The following is an 18,309-nucleotide window of genomic DNA, read 5'->3' on the forward strand; positions in this document are numbered from 1 at the left end:
GGGTTCAAAAATTAATGAAAATGATATTGGATGGCTTTGTTCCTCAGAGATTTCTTAAACTCCACTGTAAACGACGGCAATGTTTCAACTAGTCTGCGCTTTTAAAATGCGAGCAGCCTTTCCAGTCTTGTTACAACCTTTATTTAAGCAACAAACCTATCACCTTTTCTCACATCACCCACCTCCAACTCTTCCCTGACAAATGCAACTTAAACCGCCGCCGGGCATAAGTTTGCGAGGTACGGTTTTGCAGGGCAATTAATCCCCACGAGGCCACCACGCAAACGCTGTGCAACAGCACGTCGAGTCGCCGGGATAAGCCCCCTCTTCCCCCTCCCACAGCGCAGCAAATGCATCCCCTGACTCGAAAGGGGAGAGGGATTCTAGCGGGGTGAGGGGTGCAGAAATCCACAGGGATGTTGTTAAAACCCCAAAGACTGACTTAGAAGGTCTGGTTTACCTACCATTGCACATTGCACCCTGAGCGGCTTATGCTTTAAGGAACAGCGACATAAATGCAAACCCCTTTCCCAAATCAAGTAACCAGGGATGTGTGACGTAATCGGCTCTTGCTTAAACCCAAACGCCCCCCAGGAAAGGCTGCCCAACATTCCTATATCGGAGGACTGGTCCCTGGAGCGCGCAGCTGGCAGCAGGATACGAGAAGAGCTGAGCCCCCTTCTCGCGCCTGTTGCCTTATTCTCACCTTCCTGCAGAAATGGAGCGGGGGCGGGGGGGGGGGGGAAGCAATGCGTGGAGTGGAGACACTGAGACCCACTCACGTGTAAGGGGCGGCTCACGGATTTCTGGGACGTGAGGCGAACCCCCTCAGCCTCCAAACCTGGAGGCCCCGCCGCGGCAGGGTGCGGGAATCTGGCGAGGGGTGCAGGCCAGGGGTGCCCCGGGGTTCGGGACGGCTTGGCCCCCCTAGGGCGGTCCCCCCAGGTTCTCCCTGAACCTGGCGGCAGCTCTTGCGCGCCCCGCGGTCCACGCCGCCCAAGATCGCGCGACCCTCGAGGAAAACGCCACCCGGGAGCCGGGCCCGCCCCTCCAGCCTGCCCGAAGGAGGCCAGGTCCCCAGCAGCCGAAAGGCCGCCCGGGGACCCCAGGCACAGGAAATGCCGCTTCGGCCACCTCCCGGCGGTGGGGGAGGGGGTGAGGGGCCAACAAAAGGGAAGCCAAATCCCCTTTCAACCAAGCGGCGGGGATAGGGAGCCCCCTTCCCCGAGCCTCGTCCCACCGCGGCGCCCGCCCTGGGGAGATCTCGGCTCAGAGGGGGGCGCCGCGGGCCAGGAGCCCTGGAAGGGAACCTCGGGGAGCAGGGCCGAGTCAAGGTCCTGGGAACCTCGGACACGTCTGCGGACCCGGGGCCCGGCCGCATTCACACTCACGACCCTCAGAAACCCCCGGCTAGGGGCTCCCCGCGGGCGCCGGCGCCGCCCGCCCCGGCCTCTGGAAACACTTAGTCGTCCCCAGAGCGCGCCTTATTGAAAGCAGCCCCGCGCGGCGGGGCGCGGGCAGGGGAGCGGGGCCGAGGCGGGTGCGGAGGGGCCCAGTCAGGCGCCCCTCTCTCGGGAGCAGCGGCGCCGGCGCGGCGGCCCGGGCAGAATCACGAAGGAAGGGAAACACGCACGAGACGAAAGCCCCGTGCCCGCGCACGGAGGAGGTGCGCCCAGGCAGGCGCGGACCGGCTGGTCCTACCTGAGGTCCCGGACACGCAGAGCAGGAGAGCGGCGGCCGCCCAGACGGCTGGGACGCACAGCAACGGCAGCGCCAAGCCCCGGGCCATGCCGCGGGCCGTGGGGGCCGGGGCGCTGGGACCGGCGCGGCGCGGGGTCCGGGCGCCACCACCCCTGTCGGCCGCGCGTCCGCTGCCCTTTCTCCCGGGCACTTTGCGAGTTGGTCCCTTTCGAGGAACTCGTGGTCCTCCTCCTCTCCCGACCGGGATGCGCCTCTCGCCTCCGGCCGCCTGGACAAGCGCGGGGGGCGGGAGTGGGCGAGCAGGGAGGCAGGGTCCCAGGCTCGCCCGCCCCGATGGGCAGAGCGAGGCCGGCGCCGGCGCCCCCTGCCGGAGGGACACGCCTGCGGCGGGCGGGGCGCGCGGGCAGCTGGGGGCCTGGACCGGGGGCCGCAGCTCAGTCCCCGGACGTGCCTCCCGCTCCCGCCCTCGGGCCTGCTCCTCGGGACGCTTGGCCGCAAAGTTGGAGCCTTGGGGGCGTACAGCCAGACCTCGGGGGTGGCTCCCCTCGCCGCAGAGACGCCCGGGGCAGTTGGCACCCATCTTTAGGGGGCGGGACCCCCGGGGGCCTGGTCATAAATCTGTAACTCAGGACGACACTGCGCCCCGCCAGCCGACACCGGGGCAAACCAAAGAGCCACCCGGTCCCAGAAACTGGCGGCGCGGGAGGAAGAGAAGCAGAACGTTCAAGGAAAGAAACAGGCCGCGTTCCCGCCGGCGACTCCCGGCCCCTCCTCGCCACGCTGCGCCCGGTGGGGACAACTTCGTCCCTCCAAAATGCTCAGAAACTGCTAAGAGTGGAGTTGCGTGGAGGGAGCTCTCGGGAGCGCGATGCTATTTGAAGCCACCGCGGCTTTGGGTTTACTGTTAAAAGCAAATTGTGTAATTTTACCCATTAAAGGCCACTATTTGTTCTCTGCAGAGCCTCAGAACATGCAGAAGTAATTTGCTTCACTTGTAAAAGACATTTTGAACGCAATTCAAATAGCATATTTTCTTGCTTATTCTTGGTTTTGCTTAACACATGCAAAGGTCTGGAATTGGAAGGCCTGACTCTCCTGTTTGTAACTTAGGAATTTTCTTTGTTTTTGCTCTCTTGGAGAAAGGATTCGGAACCTCCAGGGGCTCAGTTGTTTGTTTTGTGCGATTTATCTTTTAACTGATTATCGAACAGTTTGGCGCTTTTGCTCAAACACCATTTCCTGCGAGTGGCGTGAATTCGGGAGAGACCTGGCCTTGGGTGCCAGACGCGCAGACCCCTGAGCTTTCCCCCCTGGAAATGCCCTTCCACCGCCTCACACATGGCAGGAAATAAAAGTCCTCTTGCTGTGGTCTGCTGACAACGTGACTGAGCCAGCCCCGCCCGTTACGCCTGTTCAAATTATTTAGGCCTGTCTGTCTCTGCCGAATCTATTTGGGGGAACATCCCACACAGTTCTCATTCCTAAAGCAGATGAAGGACTCTTACTCTGACTGGCCAGGGGCGGCCAGGGATCCAGGGCAGAATGGGAGAAGATGGTAAAATCATTATCCAGCTCCAGCGCCCCGCACACAGCTGCTACTCCGGCCGCCGCTGGTGCGGGTCTGAACCGCGGACCGCTCTCCCCGGTGTTGTGTGAGGACTGCCAGGTGTTTATCTTTGGGTGTTTCCTCCCTTTTCTTCCCCTGGGGGCCCTCAAGGATGCTTTAAGAGTAAATAAGGCTTTAAGAGTTGGTCTTGAAGCACTAGTTCCAGACCCCTCCATTCCGGATTTAATGAAAAACAGACAGAGGGCAGAGAAAGGTCCTATGAGCCTTGCCTTCAAAAACCGGTTAATCAGCAAAGCTTTGTCCTTTTCGTGGACCTGCGCCCCTTTTGCTTTCCACTGCATATGCTTGAGGTTGTCCTTCCAGAACCATTGGGTGAGCAGCTCTGCCACATTCTTGGTGTGAACTTTGGGGAAATGACCTAATCATGCTTCAGCCCCCCATCTGTCTGCAATTTTCACATGACTGGGTTCCCCACCTGACCCGACAGTTTAAAGAGTGACATGTATTTTTGCTGACGGTTTCTTGGGTGGGGTCAGAAATGGGGGTTATATCACACATGATTTCTTAAAGCTTTTTAAAAATCATCTTTTCAGGATTTCTCTTTCCCCAAAATATCCCTACCTATAACTCTGGCCTGCTCTCCCCAACCTCCCCCTCACTCCCTCCTTTCTCCCCTTTCTACAGGTTCAGAACTGAGGGATAAACGCAATAAGTTTACACCTATAAATGGGTAGGGTTGAAATACGCATTTTCTAAATAGTTGGCAGAATGTGGCTTAGATCCCAAGCCAGATTGGACCTACTTATTCCCTCCCACATGTATTAGCTATTGATTGCTGCATTACAAGTCACCCTCAAACCTAACAGCTTAAAACAGTACACATTTATTATTTCACATACTTTCCATAGGTCAAGAATTCAGGAGAGGCTTAGCTAGGCCTGGTTCAGGGTCTGCAATGAGGCTGCAGTCAGATGTCAGCCAGGGCTGCATCATCCGAAGGCTTCACTGGGGCAGGAAGGTCTTCACAAGGTGGCTTGCTCACATGCCTGGCAAGTTAGTGCAGGGTGTGGGCAGGAGGGCCTCTGTTCCTGGCCACACAGACCTCTCCCCAGGGCTCCTTGAGCATCCTCACAACATGGCGCCTGACCTCCCCCAGAGTGAGAGCCAGGTGGCAGCAGCAGAGCCTTTTATAACTCAGCCTTGGAAGTCACGTGCAGTCATTTCCACAGTATCTTGTTGGTTTTGCAGGCCAGACCTCTTCGTTGTAGGAGGAAACTGTATGGAGGCATGCATGTATACCAGAAGACCGATTACCACATCATGTACCTTGAACACAGCCATGCTGTCCCCAGGACAGGCAGTAGGCAAGAGGGAGAGGAAATGATCATGGTGTGAGCCAGCAAGAGTAACAGGAAGAAGCCAGGCACCCTTTGAAGACCATGAACAAGGAGCCATGCAGATATCTGGGCGAAAGCATTCCAGGTGCAGAAATGGGCCAGTGTGAAGGCTTCAAGACCAAGGGGTCCTGGGGTATCTGAAGAACAGTCTATTGACCATTTGTATACCTTCTTTTGTGAAATATCTGTTTAAATCTTCTGCTCATCTCTTAACTTCTTATTTTTGAGTTTTAAGTGTTTTTTTAATATGTTCTGGATATAAGCCCATTTCAGGAAGATAAAGATTTGGACATAGATAATATTTTCTCCCAGCCTCTGATGTGTCTTTTAACGTTTTTTACAATGTCTTTTCATAAGCAGCAGTTTCTCATTTTGATGAAATTCAATTTAATCAATTTTTTTGCTTTTATGGGTCGTGCTTTTTGAGTCTCAGTAGATGCTAGCTCCAACCAAAACAATCAGTGAGAATCTGGAGTGTTTGAGCATACCAAACTTTACTGCCCTAATGTGAAAAGTTGATAACTACAGTTCACAGGCTTCCGCCCACTGGGCTTTTGTGGGGAGCACATGCAAACTAGTGCAGTGAGATTGTCACTTGCTCATTTTTCTTTTCGCTTGGGACATCCTCAACTGAATTGTACACTTCTCTGACAGCAGCACGTGATACAAAAATTAAGTGCAAAACAAGATAGATAACAAAACTTGTAAAACAAGATGGCTCCATTTCCTCACTCCACACTGAGTCCACACATATAGCTCAGCCATGGTCAGCTGGGACCCCTAGACTATGAAACCCGGTGGACATCTTTGTTTCTCTCTTTCTCAGCCTCTCTGCAGCACTTTATCCTGGACCACTCCTTCTGGAAAACACGTTTCCCCTTGGCTTTATGACACCAAGCTCTCCTGGTTCCACTGCTACTTCTTTAGGCTTTCCTCATTTTCTCCTTTGTTACTCAACCTCTCCACTTGGCAGTTATGCTGGGCACGGTCCTAGACCATACTCTTTTCTCACTCCACACTCCCAAATGAGAGATCTCTTCCAAGCTCATGGCTTCAGCTGCCACCTATACGCCTGGCAACTCCTAAATGTACACATCCAACCTGAACTATTCCCCTGACCTCCAGCCCTACATTTTCAATCGTCTCCTTGGCATTTCCACTTGGCTGTCCCAGTGGCACCTCAAACTAAAGTTATCCAGCTTGAACTTGTGATCTACATCCCCCAAACCCTGAACTCTGCCTCAAACCTAGTCTTTTTCCTAAATTCCCTCCCTCATGCAATGGTATCCATGTACCTCTATAAGACAGAAGCCTAGGCCCTGCCCTTGACATCTCCCTACATCCACCCCATTGCTACATCCTATTGGTTTTACCTTCTGGATGCCTTCTGTCTGCTGTCCTCCATCACCATTGCCATCACCATAACTGAAGATAATAACACCTTTACCTAGATAAGAGCCTCCGTACCAGTCTCCCCATTTCTACTATCACCCAGCTTCAGTATGCTTTCCACACACGTGTATGGAAAGATCTTTCAAATTCAAGTCTAACCAAGTTGCTGCCCAATAGCTTGCTACTGCTCTTAAGTCAAAGACTGAAACCTTTACGTTACGTAAAGGACCTGACCCCACACAAATGCCCAGCCTCATTCTACACCATGCTATCTTTGCTCTTACTTTCCAGCCCTTTTGGTCTCTCATTTCCTCAAAAACACAAAAAGCATCAGGCTCCCTTCCACGTGGGGACTTTCCACGAGCTGTTCTTTCTGCTTGGAACGTGCTCTCCCTGACTTCCTTCCCTTAGGTAGCATTTACTCCTCCCTTCAGCTGTCACTTCCTCAGGGACACCCCTCCTATCACCATCATCTCACGATGGATCAAGGCTCCATGTAGACAGAGGACCTAGGACTCCACCTGGAGGCACACATCACAGTTATAATCTTACCCATATGATGCAAGCTGACGTAATTAGGTCGATTTTCCCTATTGATCTGAACCTCCATAAGAAACAGGCTGGTGTATTTTCACCAATGCCTGAGATGTGATAGCAGCATATTCGGGAGGGAGGGAGAGAGGGAGGGAAGGAAGGAGGAAGCAAGGCAGAAAAACTCTGATGTGTTGAACGCTGATTTAACAATAAATTCCTTCATTTACCAGCCTACTGCCTTTCTCTCTAATGTGTAGCAAATCTTTATAAAATAATGCTGGCAGTTTCTCCATTTCACACTTACATGACTGAATAATTTTTTTATGGGTCTATCCCAAAATTACACATCCCTCCCAAACTATAGTGGTTTTATAAAGTATATTTTACTATAGTGGTTTTATAAAGTATATTTTATCTCAAACCATTTATGTCTACATACAGCTTAGGTAGGCTTTTTTGTTCCCAAAAGTTCAGATTCAGGTACGATGAAACAAAGATTCCAGTTTCCACCACTAACTACAAGCTTTAGAAGTTCTAAATCTTGAGCACAATCATTAAAACAAAGAAACTTTATCTTAAATTTCCAATCTTTATGTCAAGAAATGGGGGCAGTAGAAAGAGACTGACAGGAATTAATCTCTTCCTTTGTAGTTTATCATTTTGCATGGCAGTGACTCCCACCTGGCAGGGGGTCATCTCAAGAAGGCCCACTACTGGTTGAAGCTCAAGCCTTTATCTCCTTAATCATGCTGAGAAGGTTTTTCTTCCCAGGATAGCAAATGCATCGTGTCTTTCCAACACCAATTCTTCAATGATCCAGAGAGCAACTGGGAATCCCATGATTTGACTCTATTCTGACACTCACTACCAGTAGTTAACATCAGACTGCACAGGTTAGGGACCCAGTCCCACAAGAAACCCTCACGTCAGATACCCGTCTCAGGTATTGGGTGCTCAAGATACCTACTCTTCTGCCAACTTGGCTACAATGCGGGGAGGTTCCCACACCCCCCTCCTCAGGTTTAATAATTTGCCAGAATGGCTCACAGAACTCAGGAAAGCACTTTAATTAATATTTCCAGTTTATTATAAAGCATACAACTCAGGAACAGCCAAATGGAAGAGATGCATAGGGCAAGGTATAAGGGGGGTTGCGTGGCACTTCCATGCCCTCCCTGGGTGCACCACCCTCCCAGCACCTCCACATATTCACTAACTTGGAAGTTTTCCAAGCCCTTTCATTTAGGGGGGGTTTACAGATGTTTCATTACATAGGCATGATTGACTAAATCATTGGCCATTGGTGATTGAATTCCACATCTAGCCCCTCTTCCCTCTGCAGAGGTTGGGTTGGGAGGCAGGTGGGGGCTGGGAGTGGGTGACTCTTTAATCATTGCCTTGGTTGGTCTTTCCGGTGACCAGCCCCCATCCCAAAGCTCTCTAGACCCCTCCGAAAGTCAGTCACCTCATGAACATAAACTCAGGTATGGTTGAAGGGGTTCATTGTGAATAACAAAAGACACTTCTGTCACTCAGATTTCAAGGGTTCTAGGAGCTCTGTGCCAGGCACCAGGGACAAAGATTATACCACATTATACCAAATTATACCACACATGTGGTTAGAATACTTTTTCCTAACAGGGCAATTAAAAATAATAGTCCATTCTTTTTTTGAAAAGAAAAGTCAATAAAACCAAGAAGTATTTAAATCATCATGGTCACAACAATAGGATTATTGGATGAAAGTACTAATATTGCTAAGGTTCTTGTTCAACAATATTCCATGCCTAAAATATCTTCCAAATCCCCTTTAAAAATAATTTATTTCTCAGTCTTAAAAGCAAATGTAGAATCTCTATCCCTTATGAGTCAACAGTTATTAGTCTTATTGTCTGTGCTTATATATCCAGCGCCTCTCCTATGTAACAGAGTCTCTGGAATACATAGAAAATTGTCCTGATTCCACTAGTTCAAGCTTCTGGAAGCCTGAGACCTACATTCAGCTGTCTTACATTCAGCCCACTGGTTTTGGTGTATGTTATGGGTTGAATTGTGTCCCCTAAAAGATGGTGAAGTACTAATTCCAGCCACTAGTACCTGTGACCGTGATCTTATTTAGAAATAGGGTCTTTTCAGATGATCAAGTTAAGAAGAGGTCATCAGGGTGGGCCCTAATACAGTATGACAGTGTCCTTCTAAAAAGGGGAAATTTGGACACAGGGACAGACACGTAGAGAGGGAAGACATACTGGGGAGATTGGAGTTATGTTGCCACAGCCAAGGAAGCTGGAGTGAGGGCTTCAGAGGGATCCTGGTCCGGCTGACACCTTGATCTTAGACTTCGGCCTCCAGAACTATGAGACAAAAAATTCTTGTTTGAGCCTCCCTGCCCTGGTGGTTTGTTGCAGCAGTCCCAGGACGCTAATATAATGTAATACGTGGGTGCAGCCCAGACGTAGTCCTTTCAAATTACTTACTATTAATTATAAAAGTATTAAACACAACCCAAGATTGTCCAATATAAAAGTATCTAAACTAGGGCTTCCCTGGTGGCGCAGTGGTTGAGAATCTGCCTGCCAATGCAGGGGACACGGGTTCGTGCCCCGGTCCGGGAAGATCCCACATGCCGCGGAGCCGCTGGGCCCGTGAGCCACAATTACTGAGCCTGCGCGTCTGGAGCCTGTGCTCCGCAACAAGAGAGGCCGCGACAGTGAGAGGCCCGCGCACCGCGATGAAGAGTGGCCCCCGCTCGCCGCAACTGGAGAAAGCCCTCGCACAGAAACGAAGACCCAACACAGCCATAAATAAATAAATTAATTAATTTTTTAAAAAAAGTATTTAAACTAGATGAAATACACACACACACACATTTCCTGTGTTAGAGGAAGAAGACCACAGTGCCTTCTCCTCCATGAGGGAGTGAGTGCTAGTTCAGCGATTGCTTCATCCAAGTGAATGCTCTTGCTTTCTGGGAGGGGGGTAGGAGGACCAGAACTGGATCCACTCCAAGGGCTGTCATCAGAGCAAGATTCAGAGCTTCCAGGAAAGACTTGATCTTCCAACTTTAGGCGAGTAGAGCAGCAGCGTGCAGCCCCTTGGAGGGAGCAGTGTTTTCATACTTAGGAAATCCTGGTACACTGGTGCTAGATGTGGTGGGTGCTCTGCAACCCCTCCCACAAGGTGTTACAGGTCTAACAGAGATGCAAATGAAACCACCCTGGTACTTCAGTGCTGCAAGATGTGGTGGCTCTCTCTGGGATTAGGCAGTCCTCAAATGTGAGCTGATGGGGTGTTGTGGCCCGAACAGGAGCTGAGGGTCATAATTCCCTCACAGTTCAGAAGGCCAGTAGCAGGATGATGTACACAACATCCAGTCTCTCATCACCCCAGAATGGCACACAGCCATTCTCCTTTTTTACTGAGACTTTGGGAGGGCATCAGGGATACCCACCTGAATGTATGACAATGGGGCTCTTGTGGACATGAGAGTGGCTTTGCCAAGGCAGGAAGATAAATACCTTGTCTGTCAGCTGGAGTTGCATACCAGTGTCAATAGTACCTGGAAACCCTGGGAAGTTGAGGCAGAGAATCGCCCTGGAAGGGTAATTGGGAGAGAAGCACAGCAGACAATCCTGTTGGTCTCTCCTATAACAGGCAGTCAACAGAAAAGTCAACATAAATGGCCAGTACACAAAGAAAAACAAATATTTAACTGACTAGTAATCAGAGAAATGCAAAATGAAGTAAAATCTCATTTTTGATCTGGCAAGAACTTTAAGAGAAAACAATACCCCCAATCATTGTGGTATACAGCCATTTTGAAGGGTAACTCAGCAGGATTTATTAAAATTTGATGTGCGTTCCTTATGACCTAGCTATTTAGTTCTCTGTATACAGAGTTAAGGAGAGGAGTTGTACTGTTTATTGCAGAATTTCACTTATCTCTTGCCACATAGATAGCTTAAACACTTAATAGCTTAAAACACTTAATAAACCCCAACACTTAATAGCTTAAAACAACAATTCATGATTAGCCCTCAAGGTTCTATGGGTCTGACTGAGCTCAGCTGGATGATTTTCCATTGGGGTGTAGGACACTGAAGGCTCAACTGGATTAAACATCCAAGATGGCTTCTTCACTTACATGTCTGGCACCTTTGTGTTCTTCCACTTGGCCTCTGTCTCCAGGGGAAGTGTGGGGTATGTCCTTCTCCAAGGCCTCTGTGGGATGGCCTCTCTCTCTTCAGAAGGGTATTGGATCTCTTACACTGCGGCCAGCTCCAAAGACCACAGAAGTGAAAGCTGCCGGTCTTTCCTAAGGCTTAGTCCTAGAGCTATTACAGCACCAATTCCCCTGCATTCTATTGGCTACAGTAAGTCACAATGTCAGATTCAGTGCGGGAGGGGACTTTGTAAGGACATGAAAACCTGGAGGTGTACTTTATTGGGAGCCATCTTTGGAGACTAGGCACTAATACCTATAGCATTATTTGTCATAGCAAAAAATTAGAAATCACCTAAATATCTATAAATAGGGAAATTCTAAATGAACATATGCGTATGTATATTTCCCACAATATTGAACTGCAGTTTAACACAATGAGATAGAGCTACATATACTGACAGATAGACCTTCACGACATGTTAAGAGAAAAAAGCAAGTCACAGGGGCTTCCCTGGTGGCGCAGTGGTTGAGAATCCGCCTGCTAATGCAGGGGACACGGGTTCGAGCCCTGGTCTGGGAAGATCCCACATGCCGCGGAGCGACTAAGCCCGTGAGCCACAACTACTGAGCCTGCGCGTCTGGAGCCTGTGCCCCGCGACGGGAGGGGCCGCGATAGTGAAAGGCCCGCGCACCGCGATGAAGAGCGGTCCCCGCACCGCGATGAAGAGTGGCCCCCACTTGCCTCAACTAGAGAAAGCCCTCGCATGAACCGAAGACCCAACACAGCCAAAAATAAAATAAAATAAATAAATAAAGTAGCTATAAAAAAAGAAAAGTGCTTTAAAAAAAAAAAAAAAAAAATTCCCTCACTCCCCTTCCCTCGGGGAGAAGGTGTTTAAAAAAAAAAAAAAAAAAAAAAAAAAAAAAAGCAAGTCACAGAACAATACAAGCAACATAGGATTTTTTGTAAAATAATAATAATAAAACAATAATCCCATACCCAATCTGTACTATATAATTGCATATTATAAGGACTTGAAGGATACAGTTGAAGCTGTTAACAGTGCCTGTCTGTGGGGAAGAAGAAATGAGATTGGGGTAAAAGTCACGGGTAAGTCGTATCCATGATTCCAAGTGTTTCCTTATTTCCCTCACAATGATGTCTACCCTCAATTCACAGAGAACTGAAAGTACAACATTGAGCACAGATAAGATTTGTGGAACAAGGCTCTGTCTTTTCTACATTCCTCAGTGTGCCCCAAAGACGAACAACAGAGAATGAGACCTCACCCAACCCTTTGCCTTGAGCCCCTCAAGCACAAGAATTGAACATCTTTGTTCCTCCACCCTAGGGTCAGGAATTTCTGAAAATAAACCTCATAAATGGACTTGACTTTAGTCAATGAAACTAGTAGGAGGTAAGATTGATGTGCAAGTTTCAAACTTATAACTTATCAACCGTTCTCCATGCGATGAAAATTGCACCAGCACAGATTTTGTGCACACACTGGCAGATGAAGTGTGTCATGCTGCACTGTTTGTGTGGAGGATGAGAGTAGCACTGTGACTTAGGCTAACCACCACAGAACCGACCTACTGTGCTGGCCATAGAGGCAGAGCGATGAACAGCAATGTCGTCTAGATTTGCCTGGGTTCAAATCTGGCTCTTCTATTCACATGCCCTCGGGTTTCTGTCAGGGTTGAGTTGTTGGCACACAGTAACTCTTAGGAAAAAGTAATTATCATCTGTTGCTGGGTTCAACCTTGTTAAGATATTATTTAAACCAGTATTAATCAAAGTAGAGTAGCTGGTCAGAAAACAAATCTTTATGTGGGGATTAAAAAAAGAGTTAAATCAATGTTACTCAAAAAATAGCTGGTCTGTGAACACATTATCAGGTCTATGACAAGATAAGGAGCTTATGCTAGAAAGTAAACCAATGTAAAAAACTTTCTTCAACAAGAAACTCTTACTATTAAAAAAAAAAGCTATTAGCTGAACTGAACAGTGTGCTTAGCGGCATAATTGATGTACATTCTGGCATAAGCTCCTAACTTTGTAGCACAGCGGTACACAGACCAAACTTTGAGTAGCACTGATTTAAATCTTCTTTATTCCTTTTATTTTGCTTATTTTTAAATTGCAGAGTAGTTTATTTACAGTATTATATTAGTTTCAGGTGTACAGTATAGTGATTCCATATTTTTATAGATTATGCTCCATTTAAAGTTATTACAAAATAATGGCTATATTTCCCTGTGCTCTACAATGTATATTTGTTGCTTATTTATTTTATACATAGTAGATTGTATCTTTTAATTCCCTACCCCATCTTTTCCCTTCCCTCTTCCCTTTCCCCACTGGTATCCACTAGTTTGTTTTCTATATCTGTGAGTCTGTTTCTGTTTTGTTATATACATTCATGTTTTTATTTTTTAGATTTCACACATAAGTGATAGCATACAGTGTTTGTCTTTCTCTGTCTGACTTATTTCACTAAGCGTAATGCCCTCAAGGACTATCCACATTGTTGCAAATAGCAGAATTTCATTCTTTTTTATGGCTGAGTAATAGTCCGTGTGTGTGTGTGTGTGTGTGTGTGTGTGTGTGTGTGTGTGTATACCACATCTTCATCCATTATCTATTAATGGACACTTGGGTTGCTTCCATATCTTGGGTATTGTAAATCATGCTGCTGTGAACACTGGGATGCCTGTATCTTTTCAAATTAGTGTTTTCAATTTTTTCAGATATATACCCAGGAGTAGCATTGCTGGATCATATGGTAGTTCAATTCTTGTTTTTTTGAGGAACCTCTGTACTGTTTTCCATAGTGGCTGCACCAATTTACATTCCCACCAGGAGTGTATAAGACTTCCCTTTTCTCCACATCCTTGCCAACATTTGTTATTTATAGACTTTTATTTATTTATTTATTTGGCCACATTACATGGCTTGCGGGATCTCAGTTCCCCAACCAGGGATCGAACCTGGGCCACGCAGTGAAAACCCAGAACCCTAACCACTAGGCCACCAGGGAACTCCCTATGTGTAGACTTTTTGATGACAGTTCTTTATTCTTACTTATTTTTTGCCTGCTTGATTTATCAGTGTCTGAAAGAGGCTTGTTTACACTATGATTGTGATTTTGTAAATTTGTCTCTATAATTATGTTTTGCCTTTTGTATTTCTCAGTGATGTTGTTAGGTACACAGAAGTTTCTGATAATTTTATGTAGTTAGACTACAGTTTGTTTTGTCACTGTGTATAATAAACACTGGTCATGGCCTACGTCATACGTGTTCTTACCTTATTCCTTAGCAACAACACCCCAATTTTGGTTTGAGTAACAATATACTCAGCTAATTATTTGCATTTGCTGATTTCCCTTCTATTTAGGAGTAGCCATGGGTATAACTTCTGATATAGGTACCACTCTTTCTTGGCATTTCCTTTTTCTTCCTCCTCTCTGAAACAGAGGAGGTAAAGGAGTCATTTTAGTATCATTAGGAAACCATGAGAATGACAGAACATAGAGAAAGAAAGAAGCCAGGAGATTGCTGACAGCATGAGACCCTGAGGCAGGTCTGGCTTGCCTGGTAATGAATTAATTATATTGTCAAAATAAACTCTCTTTGTTGAAGTAGCCATTGTTGGGTTTTGTTACTGCCACATGTGAAATCCTAATTGATCACAGTATAAAATGGCCCCTCTTGTCCTTTTTTATGCTCCATGCCTTAAATTGTGTCTTACAGAATATTAATATTGCTATCGTAGCTTTGTTTTTATAGTACAATATTTGCCTTGTAATGCTTTTGTGTTCACTTATTTTCTTTCTTTTTTTTTTGGTGTGTTAGTTTCTGCTGTATAACAAAGTGAATCAGCTATACATATACATATATCCCCATATCCTCTCCTTCTTGCATCTCCCTCCCACCCTCCCTATCCCACCCCTCTAGGTGGTCACAAAGCACTGAGCTGATCTCCCTGTGCTATGCGGCTGCTTCCCTATTTTACGTTTGGTAGTGTATATATGTCCATGCCACTCTCTCACTTCGTCCCAGCTTACTCTTCCCACTCCCCATGTCCTCAAGTCCATTTTCAATCTATGTGTTTTGCTTGAAGTGTCCTTTTGGTGCCCTCCCTTTCATATTTAACGTGTGCCTTTTATGGAGCATATTGTTATATTTTTATTATCTAATCTAATTCTTTCCAACTCTTCAGATAAAATTTATATATATATGGTATATATATATCATATACCATATATATCAGAACTTATTTTTAACAACTTATTTTTAGCTTCCAATTTATTATGCTTTCTCTTTATTTCTATTGTTTACCCTTTTTGACTCCCGTTGAATTAAAAATATATTTTTTGCTAACTTTACTTTCTTGATAGTTATCCAGTATATTTCTATTTTTATTGATTACTCCCAACAAATATACACACTTAAAGTCTGAAGTTAGCAAGTAGCCTGTTCTTCTGAAAAAGACTAGAAATTTTAACTCTCCTCCAAGCTGTTCCATTTCCATCTCACGTGGTATCCTCTGCTCCTATGGCCCTCCCTGGCCCTTATTCACTCACTGCTTCCTCACCAGCTTCCTTAATATTTTTCAACAGGCTAGGCCCACTGCCACTGCTGCTGCCAGGAATGCACTTCTCTAACAGACTGCACGGCATGGTGCTTCACCTCCTCCAGGTTCTACTCAAATGTCATCTTCTCACTGGTGCCCTCCCTGACCACTCTGTCCCCAAAGCTGACCATTCCAGTCTCCCTTGGCTGCTCTATTTTTAATCTTTAGCATGTATCACTATCTATAACACTATACATTTAACTCATTGAGTGTGTATTCAACCCGCCACATGAGCTGATCCAAATGGGTTTTTTTCAGATTTCACCTCTTCGCTTCCATAGGACATCGTCTGGGAGCATGGGTGTAGCTTACTTCATCCTGATGATGAGGAGGGAGACGAGTTCTCAGATCCATGCAGAGAGCACAGTAACCTTGATGGTGGGATGGCTTTATTGGTCTGCTCCTTGGTCCCATCTCACCTTTTGGGGTGATATGTCACCACTTTCCTTTGGCATCTGTGCCCACAGCCATGGGACTGCCACCTCAAGTGGTCTTTTCCTCCTGAACCGGGGCTCTGACATTCCACGGATGGGCTCAGAGTTCCTTCTTTGGAGCACATGGGAGCTCCTTCTATCCTGTTACACAAGAATGTATGATTTATTCATCTCTTAGGAGGTATAGATTATACAAACAATGTATTATGCCATGAATTCCAGCCCTGCTCCTGTCAGTATTTATTTGAGAGTCTGATGCCATATCATAAAAATGATATGAACAGTAAGAACTAAAATTTATTGGTACTAGTTGAAACAATAAGATTGAAAACTTGCTGAAATAATAAAATGCAAAGTGTTTTTCTTTTTAAGGAGAGAAAGAAATTTAGTATTCACATGGGATGGAAACTAAATCCGTTTTGGTAAATCATGATCTAACCAATGTAGCGAAGTAATATAACAGGATGCATACCATCCTCAAAATTGATTACACTCTCAAGTTAAACATTTTCTGAATTGCCATATATAGCAATTCTCACTGCCCTGATGTAAATAGACTACTTTACAATGAAATAAGTTTAAATAAATTAATATACATACAGCACTGAGAATAGTGCCTAGTATACCAGAAGCAGCATATGTGTAAGCAATTATTACTCATTATAGAACTCAAAGCTGTTTGTTACATTATGTATTTTATTTTCCACATGAAAAAATAGTTTGTAGTAACATTACCCTGTAAAGCTATCAATTTTATCCCAACAGCTACTTTAGAACTTTTTGAGGCCTAAATGAACATGCATTGTTCAAACTATGAACACTCTCTACTAATATACAGTTGAATTTCCTGATTGTGTTACATTTTACCCAGGATCTGCCTTACATTTAATCAGCATAACCTTTCCTAGCTGAGGTCTGTCAAAGCCCAAATTTGAGCAGAGGATTTTTGTTTATTTGTTTTTCATTTGTTTTCTTGTTTTGTTCTGTCAAGGTGCTTAGCATATAGATTAAAAAAATGGACTTTGGATCAGACAATCTAGGCTCTAAGACTACGTGACAGAACAGTTTGTGGGGTTTATAAATTATGTAGAAGTAAAATGTATGACAACAATAGAATAAAGAATAAACAGAATAATAGAAGAAAGAAGAAAGAGAAAATGGAAGTATAGTATTATAAGGTTCTCTTACTATACATAAAGTGGTGTAATATCACTTGTAAGGAGGTTGTGTTGAATTAAAGATTTATACTATGAGCTCTAAAGCAACCACTAAACTAACAAAACAAAGAGTTGCAGCTTAATAGCCAATAAAAGAGATAGAACCATAAAACACTCAATCCTAAGGAAGCCAGAAAAACAGAGAAAAAAGGAATAAAGAGCAGATAGGACAAATGGAAAACAAAGAGCAAGATGACTGACTTAAATGTAATCAATTTAATAATCACATTAAGTATAAATCACTAAACACCATAATTAAAAGTCAGAGATAATCAGATGGAATTGAAAAAGCAAGACCCTGCTATATGCTGCTTATAAGAAATGCACTTTAAATAAAAAGACACAATTAGGTGAAGAGTAAAAAAATGGAGAAAGATATACCATGGTAACACTAGTCAAAAGAAAGCTGGAATGGCTATATTAATATCCAACAAAGCAAATTTTAGAGTGAAGAATATTACCAAGGGTAAAGAAGATTATTTCATAATAATAAAAGGGTGAGTTTATCAAGAGGATATGAAAATGCTCACAGTCCTAGAGTGTAAACCTTTATGAACCTAATAACAAAGTTCCAAAATAATTGCTATAAAAGCTGAAAGGAGAAAAAGCCAAATTGATAATTATAGTCAGAGGTTTCAACACCACTCTTTCAATAACTGATAGATGACGTAGGCAGAAAATCAGTAAGGACATTGAAGATTTGAACTACACTATGATATTTATAGAATACTCCACGCAATATCAAAATTTTGAAGATAGATAGACTACATTCTGTACCATAAAACAAGTCTCAATAACTTTAAAATGATTCAAGCCATACAAGGGGTGGTCTCTGACCACAATGGATTAATTAGAAATCAATAACAGAAAGGTCTCTGGAAAATCCCCCAAATATTTGGAGACTAAATAACACACTTCTAAATGACCCATGGGATGGAGAAGAAATAAAAAGAGAAATAAGATATTTTTAATTGAGTGCAAATGAAAACACCACATATCAAAATCTGTGAGGATGTAGCTGAAGCAATACTAGAGGGAAATCAATAGCATAAATGCATATATTAGAAAAGAAAAAAGGTCTTAAATCAATAACCTCAACTTCTACCACAAGAAACTAGAAATTAGAGAGCAAATTAAACCAAAAGTAAGTAGAAGGAAGGAATTAATAAAGATCTGAGAGGAATTAAATGAAACAGACAACAGAAAATTGATAAAACCAAGTCTTTGAGAAGATCAATAACATTTATGAATCTCTAGCTAGAG

General features: G+C 45.0%; 1 protein-coding gene across 2 annotated transcripts in view; it reads right to left on the reverse strand.

Annotated features, from left to right (window-relative positions):
- ROR2 (receptor tyrosine kinase like orphan receptor 2) overlaps positions 1-2,060 on the reverse strand; it is a 218,149-nt gene extending 216,089 nt beyond the window's left edge. For both annotated transcript variants that reach the window (XR_009503836.1, XM_059926277.1), the window contains exon 1: positions 1,702-2,060. Coding sequence is in view for 1 of the 2 variants with exons in the window: in XM_059926277.1 (XP_059782260.1) it covers positions 1,702-1,789 (88 nt within the window). In the remaining variant the exon portion in view is untranslated. The remainder of the gene's footprint in view (positions 1-1,701) is intronic.
- Between the last annotated feature and the right edge of the window lie 16,249 nt (positions 2,061-18,309).

The sequence above is a fragment of the Balaenoptera ricei genome, chromosome 6 (assembly GCF_028023285.1).
Source record: "Balaenoptera ricei isolate mBalRic1 chromosome 6, mBalRic1.hap2, whole genome shotgun sequence".
Classification (NCBI taxonomy): domain Eukaryota; kingdom Metazoa; phylum Chordata; class Mammalia; order Artiodactyla; family Balaenopteridae; genus Balaenoptera; species Balaenoptera ricei.